Raw genomic sequence first — 25921 nt, 5'->3', positions numbered from 1 at the left:
ACTAACGAACAATTATGCATGGGTCCCACATCCCAAAGTTTAGGGAGGTAGCTGTGACCTATAGGCTCAGTTGTGAAAAAGTTGCGGAGCCAAAACATAACCCAACACTGCCACCCAATAAAGGCACCCAACGCGCTGTGTGTTAATTACAAGGTTTTATTAAGGATTTTTTTTTTCTTTCAGTTTTACAAGGGAAAAGGAGGGTAGTGGTTTGGCTTACCCGCAGCCCAAGCCAAGCAGGGACCAGCCAAGTTCTGGGCCCGTGCACCTCCACTGACAGGTCCAGCCAGGGATGGGTAACAATACATGCTTAATGCAACTTGTCAGGTAGGAACAGAACGCAAACCCTAACATTAAAAGGGAAAAAGCAAGTAATTATACACTCCGAAGAATACAATTTCCTTGAATCCACAGCAATTGGAAATAAAAGGGTGTTTACAAAGTAGTCAGCTGTCTGAACACGTGGAGGATGTTTGCTACCTAAACTATGACATAGTCAACAGTATTGTGGCAAAACAACCTATTTTGGTTCAGAATTCTTAAAATCACTCCCAATTTTTCGTGATCTTCCTAAGATAATCAATGGCTCAAATTTAAAGCAAAATAAAAATCAAAAAACACCCTGGAATCTAGCAATTTGCAGGTCTGCAACAGCTAACACCTGGTAACATATCTCTATGTTTAGGATCATGGAGCACAGTAATAGTGAGAATTTAGTGTACATAGTTAAAAGTTTAACTTAAAAGATATTTTAAGATAAAAAAATCATTTTAGCCATTTACAGTGTGACTTGGTTGACTCCTCCAAGAATAGAGTAGTAAATACTTAGCTGCAATGACCTCTGCAATATTTCATGAAAATGATCAAAATCTTTATTCAAGTAAGGAGAATCGACAAGACTCTTGGTCTCAAGAAGAATTCATTTCCTGGTACTGCTTGAAGGCAGCCTATGACCCCAGGCATACATACTACATTTATAAAGATTAGCAGGTGTGCACACCCGCACCTAATCTTTTCCTTCCTAATATGATGGATGGAAAGGGCTCAGAAAGGGTCGGGAGGGACTGTGAGCCTCAACCACCTAAACAATTTCCGTTCCTCATGAATTTGGGTCATATTTCCCCAGCCAAAGTCCTGCACTGAAGAAAATCCAAAAATTATGATCTAGCATGTTTAGGAAATATAAAATGCCTCCAGGTATATAAAATCTGAAATTACAGGTAGGGGGTCCTCAGAAAGCATGTGAATATAGTTAATGTTGTAATTAAGCCAATGTTCTGAAGATAAGCTGATGTTTAGCACTGCTATGTTCTTAAGAACATGAAAAGCCCCAGAGGCCAAATTTGGAACCAACTGTGCTTTGAAGCCACTAATGTCCAAACACTGAAATACTCCTCAGAATATATCTAGTAGAACACAAAGTAGAGTTCCAAACACTTCAGAAGGAATCAACCTGTATCTAACACAAAGCAAAATCCTGTTAAACTTCAAAATTCCAATTTTGAGTTCTGTTCATACTACTTTTTAAAAGGATTGTCAATATCTAATAGAAAAAAATCTCATCAATTATCTTAGCATTTATCATTTTAGAGGAGTAGGTTGAAATTTTGTACTTTGTGAGAATGGCTCACAAAAGAACCAAGCTTATCTGTAGCAGAGACCTGGCTTCTTTGGGAGAGCAAACTGGATCTGCTGCTTCCTTTAAGAGCTGCAGAGCTGCCACCAGGTAGGCACTCCCGCGCTGGTGAGAGCACGCTTTGTTTTTTGTGTCACCTCCACCCAATAACCTCATAAATCTGTACCTTAAAATTCCTCATAACTTGAACTTGTTTAATCATGTGGCATTCTCTTTCCCTCACAATAGTACAAATTAGGGAGGTTTTACTATATTCTTAGGTTACAGTGAATAAAAGTACAAGACAAAAATTCCAAGGTTAATTAAAACTAGTATCAAGTATCAGATTTCGCTTTTAAATAAAACTCAAAGTGCTGGATGGAAGGTGGCTCTGTAGTGCCTACAACTTACTCAAACCTGCCTAGATAGATCCCAGATCCATGCAGCTGGATTAGGTGGGTGCTAGTTCAAACACTCTTAGATCTCAACTACAGATGTTAATCTGTGAATAAACTAATTCACTAATTTTGAAGCAATTCTACATATAACACGTCAATTATTAAGCAATTTCCTCTCCATTACTTCCCAGAATCTGAACTATCATCAAGATATATCCCAAAGAAATGAACAGAGTGCTTATTACTTCAATCTTAAAACAATTCCCAGTCAACTCTCTCAGTGGAGATTAAGGTTTGTCAACAGATAGTATTTCTGCAGGCCATCAAAATCTCCTATTACTGGTTCCACTGGGATAGATTTTGTCAGGTCCCAAGGTAGAAATGACATTTCCCCTGAATTTTACTACATTCTCAAGACTGATTCTAGAACTGGTTTTACGAGGCAAATGTCACAGAGTTAACAGGTTTAAAAAAGAAAAAAGTCAAGTAATGTTTTTACATCAATTTTAAGAAAAAACTTCATTAAGTAGTCCATGTTTAACCTTTTAAGTGTAAATGATTGTGTAAATTAGATTTCAGCTCAAAGGACAATGTCAGTTCAGATCAAGCTCCTGGAAACAAACTGAAAATAAAGCCAATGTACAGTAAGAAAGAGATTCTGTGGAACTTGCATTTATCCATTAGCCATAGTTTTGATGATTACATTGATTCGATGATTTATATCCAAAAATCAGAAGACCTGGTTTGTCAAAGGAGTTTTCTGTGGTATTCCTGGGCAGAAGAGGTGGTCAGAGGAATGCTTCTATCTTTGTACTGCCAGACACTGTGACCTCCAAGCACTGTAATGGCTTATGCCAAATGACAGAATACAGAAAATCTGGATTGTTCCAGGATATCCAGTTGATATGGACATCCCACAGTCATGGTAACTGCACTAAGAGAGCTCTCCCTATATTCATTCTACTGTGAAGGAACTGTGACCCTTTCTTCTCCTTTCTTAGCATCTTTCAGGACAGGGAAAGGGGGAGGGAGAAGAATCACCACTGATGGAGGAGCCATCAGTTGCCAAAAGTCAAATGCGGAAATAATTTTGCTTCTTGCCCCTTCCCAAGAAGTTTGGGACAAAGTGACCTGTTGTCCTACTGCACCGCCGATTTAGGGCTCCCTCAAGTTCCCTCGAGTGGAAGATTAATTCCTAATTACTCGGGACAGTGATCCTATGCTAGACCCATGCTGAAAAGATGCTGGAAAGATGCTACAGTGAATAGTTAGGTGGAAACAGGTTGGCAAAGAGGGGTAAGCAGGCGGAGGTCGTGTCAATGGTTCAGGCACAGATTCACTCACACTAGGTTTCCTGATTAGTCTATTTCCCCAAATCCTTTCTCTTCAGTCCTGCTTCTTAGCCAGGGCCCATGGCAGGAGCGGTAGAACATTGAGGAGAAAAGGTGGGAAGGGCTCTACCCCACTTAAAAAATACCTTTGCTTAAAAACTTATAGATCCAGTGATTAGCAATTAAGTGAAAATAATTAACTACTCAGTAGTTAAATTCTACGAATTATCAAAAGTCATGGCCTACTGGGATCAGCAGCACTACAAATGGAAGTCATGCTGCATTTCTTAAAGCTCTTTCTGATGCTTGACAGGTCTCTTGCAGTGTTAATTGCACTTAAAACACGTCTGTTTTTTTTTTTTTTTTTCATTTAATCTCTGAAATCTGTTCATTTTTGTCTTCATTTATAAAAAGAGGAAAGGGCTCAATTTATCATTTGCTCTATAGCTTTCTGAGTTTGGTAAAGATTCCAAGCAGATTTGTGTGGCAAGTGTAAGGGGCTCCAGCTGTTTCTGGAGCAAATGAGACTTGTCACCATGACCCTTCAGAGCTTGGACTGCAGTGGCTTTAGGTGCTTGTAATAAGATTCATGGACCTGCAGGCAAGAGAGAGAGAAAGAATTATTAATGAGGAGCCTGCAGTGTAAATTAGCATATATATATTTTTTAAGATTTTATTTATTTATTTATTTATGAGAGACACAGAGAGAGAGGCAGAGACACAGGCAGAGGGAGAAGTGGACTCCCTGCAGGGAGACTGATGGAGGACTTGATCCCAGGACCCCAGGATCACAACCTGAGCCAAAGGCAGACACTCAACCACTGAGGTGCCCATAAACTAGCATACTGTTAACCAAGAAGGTACCCGGACCTTATTTGGATCGTGATTCAAAAAACTGAAGGGGCAAAAAATAAAATGGAGTCAATTGGGGAATCTGGACACTGGGTAGTTCATGATATTATTTTTCATTTGTTTAGGTGGGGTAAGGACACTGTGGTCGTGTTTTCAAAAAGTTCTTATCTTTTAGAGATACATACTGAAATGCCTATGGATAAAGTCATCTGATATCTTAGATTTGTTTTACAATGATCCCCAGCGCGACAGTGGGGGGTGGTGGTGGTACGGGGTGTTCAGATGAAACACAATGGCCATGAGTAGACAGGCAGTCTACTCATGTAGAAGTGTGAGAAAGGGGTGTATTACAGTATTCTAGTTTTGTATATGTGTGAACATGTCCAACAGTTATTAAATGGTTAAGGAAATGAAAGACCTGTGTACTGTGGGAACAACCTAGCTCCCTTCTGAATCTGTTACTCAAATAAAGTGTCTGAAAAAGCCACAAGAGGTTCCAAAGCTTTCTCAGAGGAGTCAACTCTGAGATCCTTTCTGCCTTAATATTTAAGTGAAGAATTTCAAAAGGTGGAAAGACACAATTTTTTTGTACCTCTGCTTTGTTCAGTGGAGACTTCTTGGCCCACTCAAACAAATGTTCGTACACATTCCCATCATACCGGCCAAGCACAGAGCCGAGTGTCACATCCTTAAAATCAAATGCATCAACCAAAGCAACAGCATCTGGGCGAACTGCAGTCAGCAACTCCTTTATGCGCTGATTTACTTGGGTAATTTGGGATTCCGTCATGATGCTTCCCTAGAAGAGATAAAACAAGCAAACGTGCATGCATACATGCAGAAGGACATGTAGAAAGATGTGCGTGCACACAAATATCGTGTAGACGATGGCTTTTGATGGCTTTTCTACTACAAAAAAAGGACCTGAATTCAGAAAGTACTCACCTGAAGAAAATCCCCTGCCTTCTGACTGATTCCATACAGACAATACAAGAGACATAAATTCCTTAGGACAGTGTGGATGGATTTATCTTGAATTTTGAGGAGTTTTTCTGAAAAGAGCTTAACTACCACATAGTGGCAGTGTGCCTAGATAAAAAGGAAACAGTAGAGTGAGAGAACCTTTGAAAAGATGCACTGCCCAGCAATAAGGGTTTCTGTAGTAAGAAAATGGGTTGGGGGCCAGGGTGAAGGATGGAGCCGGAGAGGGGGAAGGCGAGAGAGGGTGAGTGGGTTATCACGGACCTCGCTTGCTCGAACAAGGTCAACAGAAGTGAGGTTCCAGGCTACCTCCTTGCTTTCTCTGCGAATCACTTCATTTTGAAGGTTTTTTGCAGCAATTTCTACTAATCTGTCAAGAAATGAAAGAGAACTGGAGCTTGCAGGAAACATTTAGCAGTGCTCAGGCCTCCCGCTCTTCCATCAGGGTCCCAGTCTCCCAGAGGCCCCCAGCTGCCAGGTCCCAGCTCTTCAGGGTGGCCTCACCTGGCTGCTCGAAGTTTATATGCTTCTGTGAGACTGTCAGGGCTGTCGATGTCCACCACAGTCGGCCACACTGCCACCTGCTGCGGCTGGATGCGTTGAGTGGGCAGGTCATTCAAGTAGGACACCATGCCACACACCAACTTCCCTGAGTGCACCTGGTCATAACTTTTCATCAGGAACCTAAAAATCACCAGTGCACATGCTTTCGGTGACTACACTTCTCATAAAACAGAGAAACTCTTCCAATGACTTTAAGCATGTGAAAGGTGCTTTGTAATTGTTCTGCTGACCACAAGATAAAATCGATGGGTAAGGATGGGAGGCAAAACTACATCTCTCAGGAACAAATGTAACATGAAGAGCAAACATAGGAACAGGAACATTAAAAAACAAAAACAAACAAAAACCCCACCAAACATTGACAGAGAGAGAGAGAGAGAGAGAGAATGAGAGCAAGCCAGCGCACACACATGCATGCAGGTGGGGGAAGGGGGCAGAGAGAGACGGGGGAGAGAGACTCCCAAGCAGACTCCACACTGGGTGGGGAGCCTGATTCAGGGCTTGATCTCAGAACCCTGAGGTCACAATCTGAGCCAAAACCAAGGGTCAGACGCTTAACTGACTGAGCCACCCAGGCGCCCCTCAAATGTTTTTACAACCGATACAGCACGGATCAGATTCTTACCTAGCCGTCTGCAGCATCATGACAGTGTTCTCTCCTTCAAAGGTGCAGGTGGGGGTAAAAGTGACATAGATATTTGGAAGGCCACTGCAGTGAGAGTAGCCATGCCCGCCACAAGCCATCCGGCAAGCTTCAATAGCAGCATTTGTCGTCCAAGAGGTGAAAGCCTTCAGCCCGGCAGTGAGGGCATGGAGCTGGAGGGGAAAGCTCAGGCTGTCAGAGCTGCCACAAACAGCGGTTTTCCTCACCTAACCGTGCCGGTCACTCTCAACATCACTTGCCATGTATGCAAACTGGAACTCGGTCATCTCAATGGCCTGAGTTAATACTGTTCTGACCCTCCCTTCCAAACTGTTCCATTTGGCAAAAGAGTCGCCACTTATGTTCCGTTGATAAGCAAACGTCCAACGGTACTATGCTTCGAAATTTAAAACAAATCCCACATATCTTCGGATCTGATCCACTTCCAGTTAAACAAATGGCTGTTTCTTTTGAGAACACATGGATTCTTCTCAAGAAATTCCAACGTTTCGTTTTCTCTGGATATTATCCAACAGCAAATATCAAACAGAAGGGTGCCCACAAACCAATGAGTAGACATACCTCAGGCAGTTCACTCAGATCCCCGTGGCCAATGTCCTCATTAATCCGGTGGTAGGTCTCCTTCATGTACGCACCTACAAACTGGAAGGCATAGGCCGTGGCCAAGAGTGGGAAGAGTTTATACTGCTGGGTCTGGAAATCCAAAATCTGTGGCTCTGGTTCACTAAAGGATATAGAAAAAACAAAAGTAAAAGCTTACATAGAACTTAATATGCGCTAGATTCTGGTCTAAATACTTTGACATACTTTCCCAGAGGGAAAAACAAGAGATTAAGAAACTGCCTGAGGTCACACAGCGGATACATGGCAGATTCTCAATTGAAATCTAGGCTGTCTGGCTACAGGAAACCATGCTCTCAATCGCCTTGTTGGACAGAATTTTTGAATTGTGAAATTCCTATCTATCTTAGTCTTTGCAGTACATGACTAAGGAAACTATCTCCTAGCAACATACAAAAATCAAAGTTAACTTCACAAAAGGAAGGCAATGATAAAAAATTCTAACACACTAGATGGCTGAAGAAGTTATTTTAACCATAATTTTGGAGAAGACCCAATGCACAGAGTTAACTGTCTGACATCTAAGACGTCAGGTCTTACCAATTTCTTTATCCCTTCTATAGGAGTTGAAAAGCTCATCAGGGAGTCCCGTTCAAGTGAAAGGCAGTAAGACTAAACTATGGCTATGAGGACAATAGGGAGTCCTGTTCCATGCCACTTTCACCACCCTCAATTCATAGTTGTCAGGAGCAATTAGGATGTTCAAACTGCCTTTAGTTGTTTTTTTAAAGATTTTATTTATTTAGTCATAAGAGAACAGAGAGAGAGAGAGAGGCAGAGACACAGGGAGAGGGAGAAGCAGGTTCCCTGTGAGGAGCCTGATGCAGAACTCGATTCCAAGACCCTGGAATCACGACTTGAGCCAAAGGCAGACACTCAACCACTGAGCCACCCAGGTGTCCCTGCCTTTAGTGTTCTAAACATTTCATTTATAGAGCTCAAGAAATATTACTGATTTTCTTAGAAGGTTAAAAACAAGATGGCTACCCTCATCTTTCTACTTAAGAAAAGGAAGTTTTGTTTCTAAGTTTTGTTTCTAAGCAGACCTAGCACACTGCCACCTTAGCTAAGTTTGAATGGGCAATGAGCATTCTCTAGATCACATTTGGGAATTTTGATATTTGAATGGGGTCAAAGGTAGGTCTTCAGCACTGAGCTCATCTCAGATGCCACCCTTACCCTGGCTTGATTTCAGACTGGTGCCTCACAGCACTGTATCGGATGGCGATGGTGCAAGCCTTGGACAGAGATCGAGCAGCTTCTCCTACGAGGAAGGACCTGACAAACACCATGGTCCCGTAGGTCAGCTTGTTACTCACGGGTTTCACGTACGTCCCATCAGGCTTTACCTGGACAAAGAACACGGGACTGATACTTCCTTCTGTGAAACCCGAGAGGCAGTCTGAGATCATGATTCTCAAAGGATGGTTCCCAGGATGGCAGCATGTCCTGGGAACTTGCTTGAAATACAAGATCTCAGTCCCCACCCTGATCTACTTTCAGTGACCCTCCAGGTGATTCTGATACATGCTCAAGTTTGAGACCCACTGGTTTAGCAAACTAGAATACATTCCTCCTATCTGCCAACTGCTTCTGATTTCACTGGCGTTAATGAAAGAAGCATCAAAAATAAAAATATGTTACTACCTTCTAAAAGAACAGACCCTTCCAACCTTGTGGTTATTTAGAGCTGCCAAAATCCTGTTTGACACCTCTGCTCCTCTCAATATATCTGGGCATACCTGGGCATACTTCATCAGCATGTTTTCTCTGGGAATACGATAATTGTCCATCTTCAGGTAGCCGTTATCCATCTCATCATAGCCAAATTTGGGGCCGATATCTCCAACGGTAATACCTACCACAGATGAAAGGAAAGTCACAAGATGTTTATGCTCTGTAATTCCTGGCTTGCCCTGGCCTCTTTCATCGTGTGCTATACTTCTTGCAGAAGAAAGTGATCGGTTTGGTTTTTCATCTCAACATCAGACAAACAATTCTAACCTGGCAAAGGTTTATGGGTCCCAATTTCACGAATAGGTACGATGAAGGCATGTAATCCATAGCATTTCCCCTTAGTGATGAGCTGGGCAAGAACTATTGCATGATTTGAAGTCTTTCCAACTGTAACATCAAAGAGAACAGGAGAGAGAAGTGAGCAAACTCTCTTATACTTTCAAAGGACAGAAATAAAAGATGGGGAAAAACTATATGTTAAATACTGGCTTTCATCAATAAATTGTAGCCAAGAGGCTTATGACAGCACCATATCCAGTTTTCAGAAAGAAATTCACGTAAGCTGATAGCCATCAAAATTTATTGGATTTGGCAAAGCAATCCTCTGTTTTACATTTATATAAGCTTTTATACAAATTTTGAGATATTATTGACCTATAATATTTGTATGTTTAAGGTATACAGCTTGCTGATTTGATAGGAATTCTTCATTTTTAGAAAGACTTTACTAAAAAAATAAAAGACTTTACTTTCTTTTCCACTTATTTCTTATTTGATCACATAAAAATTTTTTTCAGATAACCACAAGAATCTTAATTTCTTTTTTCTTTCTTAATAAAGTGTTTTCCAAAACAGTGGCCACTAGCCACATGTGGCTATTTACATTTAAATTACTTATAACCACACAGGGAACACAGCTTTAAAGCTGCTTTAAATGTTGACTAAGGAAACTGTAGTAATGATGGGAATGTTCAGATTGAAAAATTAAGAAAAGAGAGTTAGACAGCTGTCCTTTCTGTGCCTTGTAAATGGAGGAAGGTCTCCCACATGCACTGTAAGAGACTGGGAACAGCTGAGAAGAGTCTAAGACGTCAGAAGTTTTTATTTCAAAATTATATTCTCATATAAGCTCTACATTCTAAACACAATCTTGTAATGACTCCAATAAACATCCAATAAATGCTAAAAAAAAATTCACATACGTCCACCAGGCCACCACTTGATGGAGGTCACAGTAGGACTGTTGAGAATGAACTCTTGAGTTTCAGGGTCGTAAGTGGCTGTGGTTTCCAAACCTCGGAGATGAGTTCCTAAGGAAGTAAGTTACATTCACATTGGATAAAATACGGGTAAAATTCTCCTGCCCTGTCCTTTCAGCTCTAGTATCTCAGAGAACAACAAACCCTAATGACAATAAGACACTGGTAGATAAGCTACAAATAGTTGATAACCAAGATACGTAATTCCCTATACTTTTTTTTTTTTTTTTTAAGTAAACTCTACACCCAACACGAGGCTGGAACTCTTGACCCCAAGATCAAGAGTTACATGCTCTACCTGCTGAGCCATCCAGGTGCTCCGTAACTTCCTGTACTTAAACCAGACAGTTCCTATTATGGTGAAAATATAAATGTCAAGCATATTCTATTTCTATACTTGAATCACTACACCTCTATTTAGATCAACCAAAAAAAAATTGTAAAGGCTATTCAGAATCGTATTTTCACAAGATCATAGAATATGAATGTAACAGGGAAGTTAACTGCCCTTTTAAATTAACATCCCTACGTATGCCAATTTCAAATCATGTATGGTGTCCACCACACCAGTTCAACATTCCGGACTTCTCTACTTACAAAGATTAAGATAAGAGATAATAGAAAGAGACTCCAGCCAAAGTTCCTATAAATTAAGGACCTACTTCAGGGTGATTGGTAGAATGGAAAACAATACTTTATTTATTTATTTTTAAGATTTTACTTATTCATGAGAGACATACACGCACACAGAGAGAGAGAGAGAGAGAGAGAGAGAGAGAGGCAGAGACAGGCAGAGGGAGAAGCAGGCTCCCTGAAGGGAGCCCGACGTGGGACTCAATCCCGGGACTCTAGGATCACGTCCTGGGCCGAGGGCAGGCGCTCAACTGCTGAGCCACCCAAGGATCCCCAGAAAACAAGACTTTAAAAAAATATAACCACTATGGGGCAAAAAGACCTGGAACAATGACTTTGATTTATAAAGGTCTGAGGATAAGGTCTGGTTACACCCTGCGATTTCCAATGCCAGGCCTTAACTTCGACCCTGGCTGGTTCATGACTGCAACTAGGAAGAGTTCCCAGTGTCATATGTTTACTGGAGATGGACAAAGATTCATGCTTTCAATCCTAATACAAACGTGCCAAAATTATTTGAAAAACAGTTACAGAAAAATTTTCTAAGTGACACTCCCTCTAGGACTACTATCCTGAAGCAAATGCTGAGAACCTCTTCCCAAACACTTAGATAATGCCAGGACTCATAAACACTTAAAACTTTGAAACATTTAGAAACTTCCAAGTTGAGTAACAGAAATGGTCACTTCACCTGTGATCCACAACCTTCTCCATTATAAGAGGAGCATCAGGAACCAAACATTTTCAACAAAGAAGTTTTTATAGGAAAAGTAACAGAGTAACAGAACAGATAATGACAAAATGTTTGCAGATGAACAATGGAACCAAACAGCACCCCACTCTGGGTCTTGTGAAAATCCTGTAAAATATGGCTCAGCACCAAGGGCCAAATTAGCTATAAAATCAAGATAAAGTTGCACAGAGCATGAGAATGTGGCAAATACACATTTGATCTCTTTCTGAAACCTCCAAGTAGGAAAAGAGAAGACAGAAGGAGATGAACAGTGAACAGAGATACCAATTCAGACCGGCTAACACTGCAGGATAGCCACTGCCTCCAAAACCAACTGTCTGGAAGAACACCTTAATTTATTTTTCATAATTTTTGGCCAAGCTACCCTCAGGACTTAACGGAATTTATTCAACCAAGGCACAAAAAAGGTCAAGGTATGAAATGCTCATATTATGGTTATATAAGCCACTAATTTCCCTCAAGCAAGTCAAAGAGCACTTGTACTATCAATCTGGGTTTCTTCTGGGATTTGTGCAAGTTTGTTAAGGTATCTGTAGCAAAGGTAATCAGTAACAAAGAAAAAAAGATGGGTTCAGGTTCTACCCGCACACAAATTCTATACAACTCCAATGAACTTGAAAAACCACTTGGTAAAGAAATCCTGATTTGTAATTCTTGAACTACTCAGGGGGAACCAGGAAAGAGAATCAGCATTATCTCTGTGACAATATAATGTTTCATTTCCACTGACCAAAGCAATGTCTTCACCAAGATCTGTATGTGTGAAGAACCCGGCCTTTGAAGAAAGACCACACACAGTATGTGGATGTGCTGTTGCTAACACATGGTGGGCTCTCCACATCTGCTAAGCCTGCGGGGCCCCACCCAACCCAGAAGGTAGACCGAATGCACCGTACCATGGCCCATCTCTGTCTGGGCATAAGTGCCAATGATCTCCAAGTTCCAGGCAGGCATGAAGAAGCGCTCCTGCTGCTCCGCGGTTGCCTGGTGAAGTAAAGTAGGCAAGAACATGCCCAAGTGGAGATCCAGAGGCTCAGGCCGCCCTCGGTGCACAAAACTTCGGAGAAACACCAAGGATGGGTATTTGAGAGAAGAGTCATCAGGTGTGAGATAATCACCAATGTGAACAGAGTAAGGGGAAGGAGAAAAAAAATCTTCTGTAAGTATGAAGCAACTGGGTGGACTATATAAGGGGTGGGAGCACTGCCCCTTTCTGTATTACTTGAATAAACTCTTGGCAAATTTCGTTTTTCTTAAGTGGGTGAGAGAAGTTTTTTTTTTAGGCTACTCAGCTCTCAAGCAATCAATCTTGGTGAGGATTGGCTCCCAATTCCAAAGCCCGTGCAGCACCAACATGCAAGTCAGGCAGAGGAGTCCAGCCTTGCAATTAAATCAAAGGAAATTAGAAAATCGGAAGAGGTTGTACGGAATGGAGAATTTAAGTTGTACAATGATTTACTCTGGTTTGAGGAAGTCAGACAGGAGAACTCTATTCTCTCAGGCTGACAATATGCTCCCCTAGATGAAAGGCTTTCCTAGATGCAATTTCAATAATGCTTCTAGGCTGGAATCCTTCCGGTTTGTCCATAAAACATCCAGCATAGATCCACATTTCTTATATAAATCTGTTCTTTTTTTGAAAAATCCGGTTATTTCATTCAGATTCATCACAAAAAACCAGCCATGCCCTACTGAAACAATTTAATACAAAAACTGACAGTGCTCCTCACCCAATAATTAATTTCAGAAATAAAAAAGATACGCAATTTCTAGTAAAGACCATAATAATAATTACACGTAACAGATTCATGCATAACAAGCCAATTATATGGGAATTATCACTAATGATAATAAACATCTTAGTTTTAGTAATTCTGAATCCTTTTATTTATTTACTACTGAGCTGGCCAGGTGCCCCTGAATCCACTTTCTAAAGTCATTCTTTTCCATTTAGAATTTGCAGATCCCTAGACTTCCATGTGAATTTATTTCCAATAGGAAACTGATATGTTTTCATTATCTTTCCACATTACTAGCATCTCATTGAACTTCTAGCTCTAGCTTAATCGACTCTATATTGCTCTTATCATTCTCTTTAATGATCTTAGAAATTTGCCTATACAACATTTCAGTTTTAAAATCTCGCAGTTTGGGGCACCTGGGTACCTCAGTTAGTTAAGCATCTGCCTTTGGCTCAGGTCAAGATCCCAGGGTCCTGGGATCGAGCCCCCTGCCAGGCTCCCGGCTCAGCAGAGTCTGCTTCTCCCTCACCCTCTGCCCCTCCCCCTTGCTGGTGCCTTCTCTCTCAAATAAAATCTTAAAAAAAATAAATAAGTACAAATAAATAAAATCTCTCAGTTTGTTCAAAAAGTAAGGAGGAAAATAACCAGGGCACACAGCTTAGGCAAGGGCTGATCAGTTATGTCTTCCAGTTGGGTGGTTGTGCTTTCAATTACATAAAAATTAGACTGTACAACTGACATGCTCATTTTACAAAGAAATCAGGCTGAGGTGAGTTAAGTGCTTTCAGATCAAGAAGATAATGGCAGAACAAGGACAAGAATCCCACTACCTAATCACATTTTCTGGCTGGAGAAATTCTCATAGAAGTGCAACCAGGACTTAGCACCAGAAAGACTTCCCAAAACCAGAGCAGCTATCCTTAGAAGGGGCAAATGGCAATCCTGTAAGATATTAACACTGGTGGAAACTGGGTGAAAGGTCCATGGAACCTCTTTGTGCCATTTCTGCAACTTCCTAGGAATTTACGACCATTTGAAAATAAAAAGTAAAAAAAAAAAAAAAAAAAAAAAAAAATAGTGAAAATCCTCAGAAAAACACATTCATGTGCTGAGAGAGTACTTTCACTCACAAACAGGAATACCACTGTCTCCAGTTTTTTTTTTTTTTTAATTTTTATTTATGATAGTCACAGAGAGAGAGAGAGGCGCAGAGACACAGGCAGAGGGAGAAGCAGGCTCCATGCACCGGGAGCCCGATGTGGGATTCGATCCCGGATCTCCAGGATCGCGCCCTGGGCCAAAGGCAGGCGCCAAACCGCTGCGCCACCCAGGGATCCCTGTCTCCAGTTTTTAAAAGAATGGTGCCTAGGAAGAAAAATCAATGTACACCTGGGATCTCAAAGGAGAAGGCTGTTGGAACCAGGACTGAACCCTGTGGCCTGGGACTGAAAGACTATTTCACCTTACTAGAATCCAAAGCCATTCTTGGGGAGGGAAGGGCCTCTCTGAAGCAGCCCATCGGACTCACAGGAGGGGTCTGCATCAGTGTGCTACATAACAGAATAACATATGCCAAGGTTACCACAAAATACACTGAGTAGGGCAGGGGTAAACTACTGTAATCAGAAACTATTTTGAGACTGAACAATTTTTTTTTTTTAAGATTTTATTTATTTATTCATGAGAGACACAGAGAGAAGCAGAGACACAGGCAGAGGGAGAAGCAGGCTCCATGCACCGGGAGCCCGACGTGGGACTCAATCCCGGGGCTCCAGGATTGCGCACTGCGCCAAAGGCAGGCGCTAAACCACTGCGCCACCCAGGGATCCCTGAACAATGTTTTTAAGAGAAAAAGGTCTCTTGTGACTAAGATAAGGATTATTCACAAGTGGATGAAATTTAGACACATTACAAGGCGAAAGTGACCTGGATAGTTTTTTTTTTTTTACTTAAATCAAGTATTTGTTGCAAAAAGTTGGTTATGCATGATAGAAATCATGTTATTTTTATTTTTTTAAAGATTTTATTTATTTATTCATGAGAGACGGATAGAGAGGCAGAGTCAAAGGCAGTGGGAGAAGCAGGCCCCATGCAGGGAGCCCGATGAGGGACTCGATCCCGGGACTCCAGGATCACGCCCTGGGCCGAAGGCAGGTGCTAAACCCCTGAGCCACCCAGGGATCCCCCATATGTTATTTTTAAATCACTTATTTTAAAATTACAAAACACCAACATTTTACTTTGGTGAAACGCTACAGTTAATTCTTCTAAAACCATAACACCAAAAAGCCTTCCCAGTCTCTTCTACATGACAGAGGGCTGGAAGGGCTGGCAGCCAATGCTGAGGACAAAATGATTACGTTAATAATACATAAGAAAGGAAGAACTTAAAATAGCATCTTTATGGACAGCATGATTATAAGCCTAGGAAATCAACAATAAAATGCCATCAATAATAAATGAATTTAGAAAAGCTGTGGGCTATAAGCGGGAGTGGGGGGAATGCATTATTATCCATTAGGACGCTTAAAGTAGAAACCTCAGCTAAAAGAGAAGCAATTTACAAACCCAATAAAATTTAAATTTGTTAAGTAATTTAGCTCAGGATATTAAAGATTAAATTAGGAAAAAATATCCATAGCTAATAGGAGGATTAAAAGAAGATATATGTAACAGGAAATAAAGTGCTAATTCCATATTGAGAAGTCAATCTTTTATAATAATAAAGATAATACCTCTCAAGAAATACAAAGATTTAATGTAACACGGATATGAAATTCTTTTAGGATATAATCTAGAATTTGAAAAATTAAGATTGGAATTTGGCTAGAAGAGTAAATACACAAGAATACCAAATATGTAGGTCTTAAAATGTAACAACAGCAGGCTTATCCTATCAGATTTTTAAATAGCTTACAAAGCAACAATGAACCAATGTTCATGATGTTAGGAGAAAAACAAAAGGGACTAATCAATATAATGTATTTTAAAGTTCTAGAAATAAATTGAAATGATTAATAAAACTCTAAGAACCAGAAAGAACTGGAAAAAAAACTATTAGTTAATAAACATAAAACGGAATGAGATCCATTCATCGTCCTACACTATAGAAGTCAAAGCATTAAACATTAAAAAAAATTGATAGAATAGAGAATAATAATCAAGATATGGGGAAAAAATGTAGACCTACTCAAAAGGATGCACTCAATACATAAGACTAAAGCAGTTTTTTTGTCTTTTAAAGATTTTTATTTATTCACAAGAGACAGAGAGAGAGAGAGGAGGGGCAGAGAACATAGGCAGAGGGGGAAGCAGGCTCTCTGTGGGGAGCCTGATGTTGGACTTGATCCCAGGACCCCGGGATCATGACCTGAGCCAAAAGGCCAAAGCGTTTAATAAACAGAAGACAATAGAAAAAATATCCAAAGGATCACAACATAATCATGTAAGATCAATGTACAGATTCTATTCAACCAACAGAGAAGAACCAAGTTTATACATAGGAAATACAAATTAGTAAGCCAAGATATCCAAGGTCGTTGGCATTGGAAAATTAATACTTTAACTCTTAGATATATATTAAAGAAGCAAAAAAAAAAAATTTAAAGTAATCACATTGATGGGGCTTATGGAGACACAGTATACTAATAAGTCACCAAATATACCACAAACTTGTTCTGTGTTTCAAGAAAAGTCTTAAGCTATGCAATAAAAGCTATAAAGTGTTCATTCCTTTCACTGTATAATTTACTTCTGAGAAAGATATTCCCAAAGTATAACCCCAAAGGACATAGTTTTTGTAAAGAAGTTTATATTGTTACTGATAATAATAGAATATTATTAGAATATCCCCCAAACCCACTGATCATGTTTCACAGGATGTCCAACAGGGAAGAGATTCATTTGGAAGAAAGAGGACAGGAGACAGGGTAGTGAAAATACAGGGGAGAAAGACTAGTGACTTACACAATCACATTTACTATCTATTTTTCAAGTTTCAAAAGAAGAGAGGTGCTTTAGTTCATATTTTGAGTATGGGAAGGTGCAGACGTATTGCACCAATCTTTAAGGATGATAACTGTTGACTATATAAGCTCATTTTCCTGAATAAACAGCAGAAAACAAGGGAAGGATAATTGTTATAAAGCAGCCAGAACTTGAAGTGATCAATTATCTGTGAAGACTGAACACAGTACCTGCTTTGGGACCCGGTGAAATGTATGGTCAGGAGGATTCTTGCTGGACCACATTCCACAGACGGTCCCTTCAACACCAGAACCCCCGGGAGAGGGTGCACCCCTCAGCCCAGACCTCTGCCTTTGATGAAGGCTCACAGACCCACAGACCAAGTGTGTCGGGTTTTGTGTGTCTCTACAGACAGGTGAGTATTCTGAGGAGGGAAGACAGAAAACACATGATGGACACTTCATGCAGGGGACTGAATTTTAAGATTCTTCAGGGTCCTGGAAGGAGCCTGGGCAATACCGTCTTCCTCACTTCTCAGCAGCTACCTAGAGCTGAAAGAGTTACAGCCAATTCTGTCACAACACTTTAGATAATCCTTGTTGGCTGGTTGATGTTCCAAAGTCTATTTAACCGTCAAACTTCCATCTGCACAAGTTGCTCTATTTCCAGTCTCTTTGATGTCGAAGGACTTAGTATTCTACACAAGGCTATACTGTCACAGGATGCAAATTAATCACCAACTGACTGGTGCCCCCGGAAAAGAACAGCAGTGGACAAAGCACAACAAACATCAACAGGAACAGACAAGATTCCAGTGAGAAACAAGACCTAAACTCACAACTCTGTTCTCTAAAATACAGAGATTAAGACAAAGTTGCTTCAAATACAAGAAAACTAACAGATGCAAACTCACCCAGAAAAACACAGGACCTCAGTCCAATTTCTGGGCTCCTCAAACCAGAAACTTCAAGTCTTCATTTCCTCCTCTCTTTCAAAATTTAGGGCAAATATGTTTTATAAAGTCCTTTTTAGAAACAGAAGGGTTAGGCCAGTAAGACATTCATAATAAACCCATTTAGCCTCAGAATAATTTACATCTCTATGCCTCCTATGAATAGCATTGACTGTAGGTCAAATAAATTTCACAATGATGCGTGCTTAAAATAAGGGTTCTGTACCACAAAGCTATTTCAAGATTACATCTCTCTTTCTCTCTCTCTTCCTCCCCCAGACAGGGAGACCTGTATGAGTGTTATATTACTTTTCTTAGGAAACCTTTCTTCAGGCTGCTTATTTTCAGTACTGGCCATCCTGAAGCTAAAGCCTCAGGTGTTTTTGGCAGGGTATTCATAGGACAATATCATAACCAGAATCTGCAGTTCTCATGAGGAATGTGATAAAGAACATTTCTCCTTAAACCACTTCACTAATCAAAAAGCACCAAATCAAACACAAACATGAAGTTTTCATGCTATTTGCATCTCTTCCTCTTCTCCTTATTCATGTAATGGAAGCCTTATGATAAATTAGAGAATGAAACTGGGCAGCTCAAATTCAAAATCCCCAAACCTGCCAATGGCCTTGTCTATGAAAACAAACCTCTTTCATATTAAGACCAAATATAAAACTTTTTGAAAGTAGCCAGCCTTTTATAAACAAAAATTTTAAAAGTAGACACCACACCCAGCATGGAGCCCAACACGCTCAACCTTGTGACCCTGAGACCAAGATCTGAGCTAATAATCAGGTTGGACGCTTAACCAACTTAAGTCAGCAGGCGCCCCATTTCTATGAACAATTTAACCAAGAATGACTGGCAACACAAAGTCCAAAAATATGTAAAGAAAAAAAGTATAATAGAAAGACTGCTGTAATTAAATGAAGAGAATCATGAATTTTTTTCCAAACAGCCTTATAATCCTGCTAGAAGGCAACGAAAGAAAGAGTAAGACACTTAAATGCTCTCTCTGCCCCCCCCCAAAACCCACATCTTTAGTTTCATTAAAGCAGAGGGGCAACTTCCAGATATTGCTAAGGCAGTAACACTCTCAAAGCAATTCCAACAAAGTCTTTTTTCATAATTAGACATCAATGTAATATTGCCACATTTTCAATCCCATCTTCCCAAACTGCTCAACCGCCATTAAAATGGGATTATAAGCAGCAAGGATAAAAAGACTTTTAGAAATAACAATGAAGGATGTTTGAGGCTAGAGTCTTGGGCTAGTTTATGGGGAAATGACCTATGGAAAAATGAGAAGCTGAATTTTATTTAAGGTTTAACAACTGAAAAACAAAATCCCCAACGTGTAGCAGCAGGAAAAACCAAACACCAAGAGTCATTTATCAATTTAAATCCTAAGGTGGGTTACCCACTGACCCTCAAATGTGGACTAACCGTGGCCCATTTCCGTCTGGGCGTAGGTGCCAATTATCTGGAGTCCTTTGGATGAAAGCAGCCATTTCTCTTGCTGAGCAGTGGTGCCCTGATTCAGCAAGGTAGGAATAAACATGGAGTAATTGAGGCCCACAGGTTCCACAAAATTGACCAAATGAACTCTACAGGAGAGAAAAGAAAAGGATCTCAGCCTTACTCTAGAAACTGCATTCTAGTATCCATTCTTGCCAGACAACCATGGCCCTCAGGATTGAGGCTGGGACAATTTCAACCCTTCTATCAAGAAACTAAATGTAAAATGTATCACTTTCCCACCTAAAAGGCCAAATCCAGTGGTATCTATCTATCCCCTCCCTGCCCAAGTCATTTCAGGGCCAAAATTCCTCTAATTCTACACTTCATCCAGGAAGCAAATTCTGTTTTAGCCTAAAAATATCTTGTTTTTTTTTTTTATTTTTTTGTTTTGTTTTGTTTTTGTTGGTGTCATCTGTTGGTTGGATTCTTTGGAGTGTGTGTTTGCTTTATTTTCAAGTTTTACTTGTTTTAAAAATCAAAAGGAACTCCATAGAACATTTATTTGTAGAGCTCTTAACAAAGCTTTTGTAATCTTTCCCTATATAACTAAAGCAGACACCCAGGATTGTAAATATATATTCCAGGACCAAACTACAGATCTCTAAAGGTCTTCAGAGGTTACAGATGGGTAAGCGGAAATGTGAGAATATTAAACATTTATCTCTGATGACCTTTGAAATTCACTCCAGATTAAGAGAACTTCAATCATAATGAAATTGTCTTCATTATTTTCTCATAAATCAATCTGCGAAATAGTCGAAATACAAATCACATACAATTGTCAGCTTTAGCTACACTATTCAAAACCTTAACAGGGACCTATTTTGTTCTACCTATCTATATAAAGAGCTTAAAAACACAAAGCAAGTACCAACTAGTAATCTTCATGACTCCTCCAGGAATGAATAGGATGTAGTGTCACCAGTCTGTCTTGGTCTGGCCAATGAGCACAGTATGAATTCAAAGAAAGAGGGGGAAGGCTGCCAATTCATTGTTGAGGAGGCCCTAAGAACAATCCTACCACCCTTAGGTTGGAAGATCACTTTTCAGGGGTGCTGGGACAGACTAAAACATCTAAGGAATGCCTGCATCCAAGCTCGGAACATCAAAAATGCTTTTTAACCTGAAGGTTCCATAATTTTACACCAATATCTAAGGTCACTTTCTCCTGGGAGAGCAACAGGAAAAAAGAGGGGTATGAACACAAGAAGTTAGCTTCCAAGTAACTTGGATTACCAGGGGTTTACTGCTGCTGGACAGTAGAGAAGTAACGTTCCGCTTCACCAAAGTGGGAGGCAAAAGCTTGATGAGATAGATAAATGTAGACATCATTCTCTCAAAGGCGAGAGCACCGCAGCATTCCCTAACCATCATATTTTCCTAAAAGAGGAAAGGAACTTAACAAGAGTTTGTGAGGAAGTGAAGTACTAGTTTAGGTGCCAAAAATGGTGGCAACAAAAGACACTTCTGTTCACCAGAAGGGAAGTGAGGGGACTGTAGGGTTATGTGAAATGATGATATTGACACAATGTAATTCTAGGAAACTCAGAGAGAAAAAAAATCATGACACAAAACAAAGACTGTCAAATGTTTGTTAATAAACACACTGAGATTCTTTTGAGGATGCCTGAAAATCTACTTCATGAACAAAATCTCAGTGCTTGTTTTTAAATTATGTTTAATCCCTTCTGAAGACCTTTTCAAGGAATCAGCTTTAAAAACCTAAGGAGGGTAACAAAAACCAAGACTGATCCTCACTAGAAGTTTTAATTACTCTTAAGAACATTTTACAATTTGCTTTTCATAGTAAACAATATAGTTAAAAGACAAAAATCACTGGACAGGAGATTAGAAAATCAACTTTTACATTCCCTGAACAGCAAGGTTTTTTTGCCAAGGACTGGAGAGAGAACAGTTCTTGTACTGCTCAAGTTGAGAAATCTCAAAGTATTTCACTAATATTCTATCAACTTCAATATATTCCCATATATGAATTTTGAGAGAAGATAAATAATTGTAAATAAACCCAGTAAATGCTCAAAATCTCCCAGAAGAGAAATATTACTATATTTCACCAGTTCTGGTAACATCCCCTCCCCCATCTTAGCTTTAAGAAGTCAGGTGCATTTCACAAGTAACGGGATGTCATAGTTAACTGGCAGCACTTTTTCTTTATTAGTGGTACATGAAACTCGGGTGTGAGTTATAATTGATGGTGGGCTTGGATTCAACGGCATTCAGTAATTGCCAAGACTAATTTTCAATCGTTAGTCTCATATTAATTAGTCTCAATCAATTTTCTCTCATGTAAGTTGATCTCCCTGTCCTATCCTAGAGACACTGGAAGGATGTCAAAAGGTATGTTAAAACTCTGTACTCAAAAAAAACAAACAAACAAACAAACAAAAAACCTCTGTACTCTATATCCCCCAAACAGCAACGTCTGTACCATAAAAAATGATAAAGACTAATAGCTCATGTCCTCTCCTCTTCAACCACAGAAAGGAATCTGCTCTATTTCATTGTGATTTCACTCAACTCTGGTTACATTCTTTTGAATCACCATTGATGATGAACTCTAACTCTGGAACACACTGCATCACCCACTTAAAAGCAAAACAAAACAAACCCTTCTTTTGGATTGTCTTAAAAAACAAAAAACAAAAACAAAAAAAACACAAAACTTTAGGTTTTTGAAGTTTATCTAAAACGCAACTCAGATAATTCAGAAACACGATCTTCTAGGAGGTGCTCTACACCTCAATATTCCCCAAACCGCCATGAGTTACAAATTTCAAAAGTGAAAAAGAACATTTAGAAGTTAGTCAGTACTCTGATTTGGGCTACCAAAAGTAAGTAAAATATAATTTTATGACTAAAAGGGAAAGGAATTCTCAGGGCAGTCCTAAGGGCCGGAGTAGAGTATTTTATCCTCAACAGTAGTAACTGGGTCAGACTGAAAATAATTAAGATACCAAACATACTACAGGCAGTAGAATAAAGGAGAATTTTGTCATTACATACAAGGAGAACTTGTAACATGTTCCCTTTTTCTTGGCTCTTGAATACACACCATTCGTATCATTTAATCTCTATTGACGAAAATACTGTAATTCACCTAAAACGTTGAACCCCCCCACCCCAAAAGGAAGTGCCCAGGAATTAATGAGAAGTATAACAGAGGCTATAGGCCAAAGAAATCTTGTACTCAGATCACATTAGTGTTCATTCAGATAAAGGCCAAAACAAAACAAACAAAAAAAACCCGGTACTTACTTTTTTCCTAATTAAGAAACAAAAAACAGATAATCTGGAAAAAGTACATACTCTTTTCAGCATTAGGACCAAGGCATGTTTTTAGCAGGTCTCATATGCCCAAGAACCATTGAACGCTGCCACTGGATTCGAGAATGCTGGGTTCTTACAAATACTTCATTCTAAAGTTTCGCTCACATTCTTCATCTACCCCACAGTGCCCATCCGTTTCAACTCAAGAGCTACACTTTCATAAGGAAACACAACCTGTTATTGCTCCAAAATACTGTTTGGTCTTCCAGCTAAAAATCGAATTCTGCCCCTAAATTTAGCAAACCACCACGTGACAAAGAGCAAAGTCATTTGCAATTTAAAATCACCCTACATTGAGACACCCGGGCCAATGAAATCTGTACTGATTAGCGAGGACAACTGCAACCTCTCCGTTTATCATCAGCATTCTCCAAACGTCATCCCTTTAAAGGACTTAAAGACATAAGCAAACACAGTTTTTCTCACACACACACACACACACACACATACACACACACACACCCTTGAAAGTGGGGTGCAAATAGGCAGCCAGAGTCTTCCAACGCCGAGCACGATGAAAAAGGGACACCACGGGCTGCGCATTTAAAATTTAAAAGTTTGGACGTGGGCGCTTGATCTCGGCGGAGGCATACGTACTTTTTAAACCACATAATTTCCTCAGGGTCTGCGATGCCAAAGTCCCTCATTTTCTTCACCATGTTGGCACTCTTCCTGACGGCCACCTCGTAGCGCTGGCTGCGAGTGAGGAAATTCAAGTCCTCGTGCTGGAAGTCTGGGTCATTCAGAATCAGGTTCTCTGGAAGGGAGCGAGAGGGCATCAAGTGGAAGACAGGACTCCAGGGCTCCGTGACACCTTCCCGAAGCCCAGCGGGTTTCTGGAGCGCGGGCCTCGGGACGGACGCCACCCCGCGCCCCGCCAGAGGCCGGCCCTGGGAGTGGGGGCGGCCTGCGCCCCACAGCGCCCACACACACACCCCGGATTCCTCCTCCAGCGAGTCCCCGAGCAGCGCTCGGGGAAGGAGGGAGGCCCGGCCCGCCGCCCTCACCGATCTCTCGGCGGCGCCGGGTGTTCTCGGGGCTGCCGTCCAGGACGTGCGTGAGCAGCTCCGGGTTGAAGCTGGCGGCTTCCCGCTCCCTGCGAAGGTCTTGGTTCATGGTGGCGACACGCAGCGACAGCGGCAGAGGAGAGGCAGAGGCGGCTGCGGAGGCCGAAGCGGCGGCGGCTGATGCTGCGACGACGGATGTCCGCAGCTCCGAGGCGCGCCCGGCCCTAAGAGTCGCCCCGGGACGCCGCTCGCCCCGCCCCCGCTCGCCCCGCCCCTCCTGGTTCCCCGCGGCGCCGGCGTGCGCGCCGTGACTGCGGCCTGCGCCGGACTGAGGCGTCCCCCGGCCTCGTCCAGGGGAGCCCCGCAGCGACCCCCGGCCGGGGAGGAAACCCTGGAAGACCGTCGGGAAACTGCCCTGGGGAGCGGTGGCGGGCGCTGGGGGAGAAAGCCAGGCGCTCCTGGTAGCCCGCCCCTCCGTCGTCACATGATCGCGCGGGGCGGAAAACGGGAACCCGAGGCCGCCGCGACGCCCTGACAGGTCGGCGAGAAGGTAGGGAAGGGGCGGGACGATGCGGCTGAGGAGGAGTGCGCCTGCGCCGTGGGACTCGCCGGGCCCGCCGCTTCCGGGTTCGCGTGCGGAGACCGCCCGAGGACTGAAGGTCCTTGACTGGGGATTGGGTGGGGGTGGGGTGGGCTGGGGTGGGGGTGGGGCGCGACGTGGGGAGGTCGAGCCTCTGGACCGCGCGGCGTTGCCCCGGACTGTTGTCGTAGGGTTTCCTCAGATCCTCCCAGATTGGACACGGGAAGGAGGACAAAAGCCGCACTGGGATGAGGCCTCCGCTTATCTTTTGTTAAGATAATGGCATCCTTGTTGCCAGAAGGAATGGCTTCGGGGAGCTGGGCGTGGGAATGCGGGCCGCCTCCCCGGTCGAGGGGTGGGTGTGGACCAGAATGTGACCGAGCCGGCCGTTGAGAGGTCTTGGAGTCCCGGCTTTTTTTGCTTCCACAGTCGTCACCGTATCGTCATCGAAGTGACAGATGTCCACGTTTAGGAAACCTAGCCTCGGAGAAATTGTAATGAAAAGCGAAAGCTCCCCATCCTCAGAGGCAGCCACTTTCAACCATTTTTAAAATTCTGATTCCAAAACAACTGCTACATAAAATACATGCTAGCTCTTGATTTGTTCGTTTTTAGTGACCTTTTGACTTCACACCACTGTGATGAAGACCGAGCACTCTACACCATCTCCTTTTATTTCTCCCTAACTCACCCTCATGACTTTAAACAGCATACGAATCCACTGTTTTGGAAAACTATGCACTTCATACTCTTATTTATAGCATCAGTTTTTAGTAACAGTACTGGGAATGGGGCAAAGTAAGTGAGGCATTCACCTCTGATATAATTTAAGGGAGCACTGGTCAAGATGAATGAAGACAATTCATTTACTTGAACTTAGAGTGAATCAGCATTCACTGATTTTTCCTTTTGCCCCAGATTCCAATATATCAGGGCAAGGCACTGTTACTGATTGTGTTTTTAATACCTCCCTCCCCCGCCCCCCAAGCTTTAAAATAGTTTGGCTGCTGTGTTTGGACTGTTGTCCTGATCCAAAGCCCGCTCTTTAGATACCGCTGACACAACATCATAAGACAAATGTGGGGTGATTGCTTACTCAGGTAAGGAAAGGCGCTACTTGGCAAAGCTTTGGCAGTGTCTCAGGAGAAAATAAGGCCAGAATTTATTAAGAGTTGGAAGTCTGGTCTAAGATGTGTCTGTCAGTCCAGGGTTTGGTAAGAACCCTGTATAACAGTAGAAAATTGGTGGAAACATCAAGGCAAGGGAATTCAGATAATCTCAGTGGGCAAACTGCTGTTGATGATCAAGCCATTTGCCTGGGCTGGACAGTCAAGAAGAGTAACAACAACAACAAAAGTGCTAATGAAGGCAGAGGACCACAAAGTCCCGTTAATGG

At 41.6% G+C, this 25921-nt stretch overlaps 2 protein-coding genes across 12 annotated transcripts in view; one reads left to right on the top strand and one right to left on the bottom strand.

The window, feature by feature from the left end:
* Positions 1-140: 140 nt before the first annotated feature.
* ACOX1 (acyl-CoA oxidase 1) lies at positions 141-24475 on the bottom strand. Of its 7 annotated transcripts, none has more exons than XM_038546552.1 (14): positions 23946-24475; positions 23536-23695; positions 19516-19676; positions 9966-10073; positions 9031-9150; positions 8769-8884; positions 8206-8375; positions 6967-7129; positions 6367-6557; positions 5682-5861; positions 5442-5547; positions 5142-5285; positions 4789-4995; positions 141-3939 (listed from the first exon to the last, which is right to left on the bottom strand). In XM_038546552.1, exons 1-14 carry the CDS (start codon positions 24052-24054, stop codon positions 3889-3891), a joined length of 1986 nt encoding a protein of 661 aa, XP_038402480.1. In that variant the 5' UTR covers positions 24055-24475; the 3' UTR covers positions 141-3888. The 7 variants fall into 7 exon arrangements, with proteins under 7 accessions (XP_038402480.1, XP_038402479.1, XP_038402481.1 ...); XM_038546551.1 differs by lacking the exon at positions 19516-19676 and adding an exon at positions 12306-12466 and having other exon boundaries at positions 23946-24472; XM_038546553.1 differs by lacking the exon at positions 23946-24475 and adding an exon at positions 12306-12466 and having other exon boundaries at positions 23536-23675.
* Positions 24216-25921, top strand: part of TEN1 (TEN1 subunit of CST complex) — a 23369-nt gene continuing 21663 nt past the window's right edge. For 2 of the 5 annotated variants that reach the window (XM_038546564.1, XM_038546565.1), the window contains exon 1: positions 24216-24604. Coding sequence is in view for 1 of the 5 variants with exons in the window: in XM_038546562.1 (XP_038402490.1) it covers positions 25603-25625 (23 nt within the window). In the remaining 4 variants the exon portion in view is untranslated. Of the gene's footprint in view, positions 24605-25587; positions 25626-25921 lie in introns of those variants that run through there. The other 3 variants (XM_038546563.1, XM_038546562.1, XM_038546566.1) reach the window with 3 other exon arrangements.

Source organism: Canis lupus, chromosome 9, assembly GCF_011100685.1.
Source record: "Canis lupus familiaris isolate Mischka breed German Shepherd chromosome 9, alternate assembly UU_Cfam_GSD_1.0, whole genome shotgun sequence".
NCBI lineage: Eukaryota > Metazoa > Chordata > Mammalia > Carnivora > Canidae > Canis > Canis lupus.
Note: the sequence above shows the minus strand (reverse complement) of the source record. Positions and strands in the feature narration are given on the sequence as shown.

Bases quoted from the DNA above. Each gene is read 5' to 3' on its own strand.
- ACOX1 (XM_038546552.1), bottom strand. From the start codon at position 24,054: ATGAACCAAGACCTTCGCAGGGAGCGGGAAGCCGCCAGCTTCAACCCG. The intron at 23,696-23,945 runs GTGAGGGCGGCG...GCTCCCTTCCAG, and splicing joins CCGGCGCCGCCGAGAGATCG to AGAACCTGATTCTGAATGAC. The intron at 5,862-6,366 runs GTAAGAATCTGA...GGTGATTTTTAG, and splicing joins ATGATGCTGCAGACGGCTAG to GTTCCTGATGAAAAGTTATG.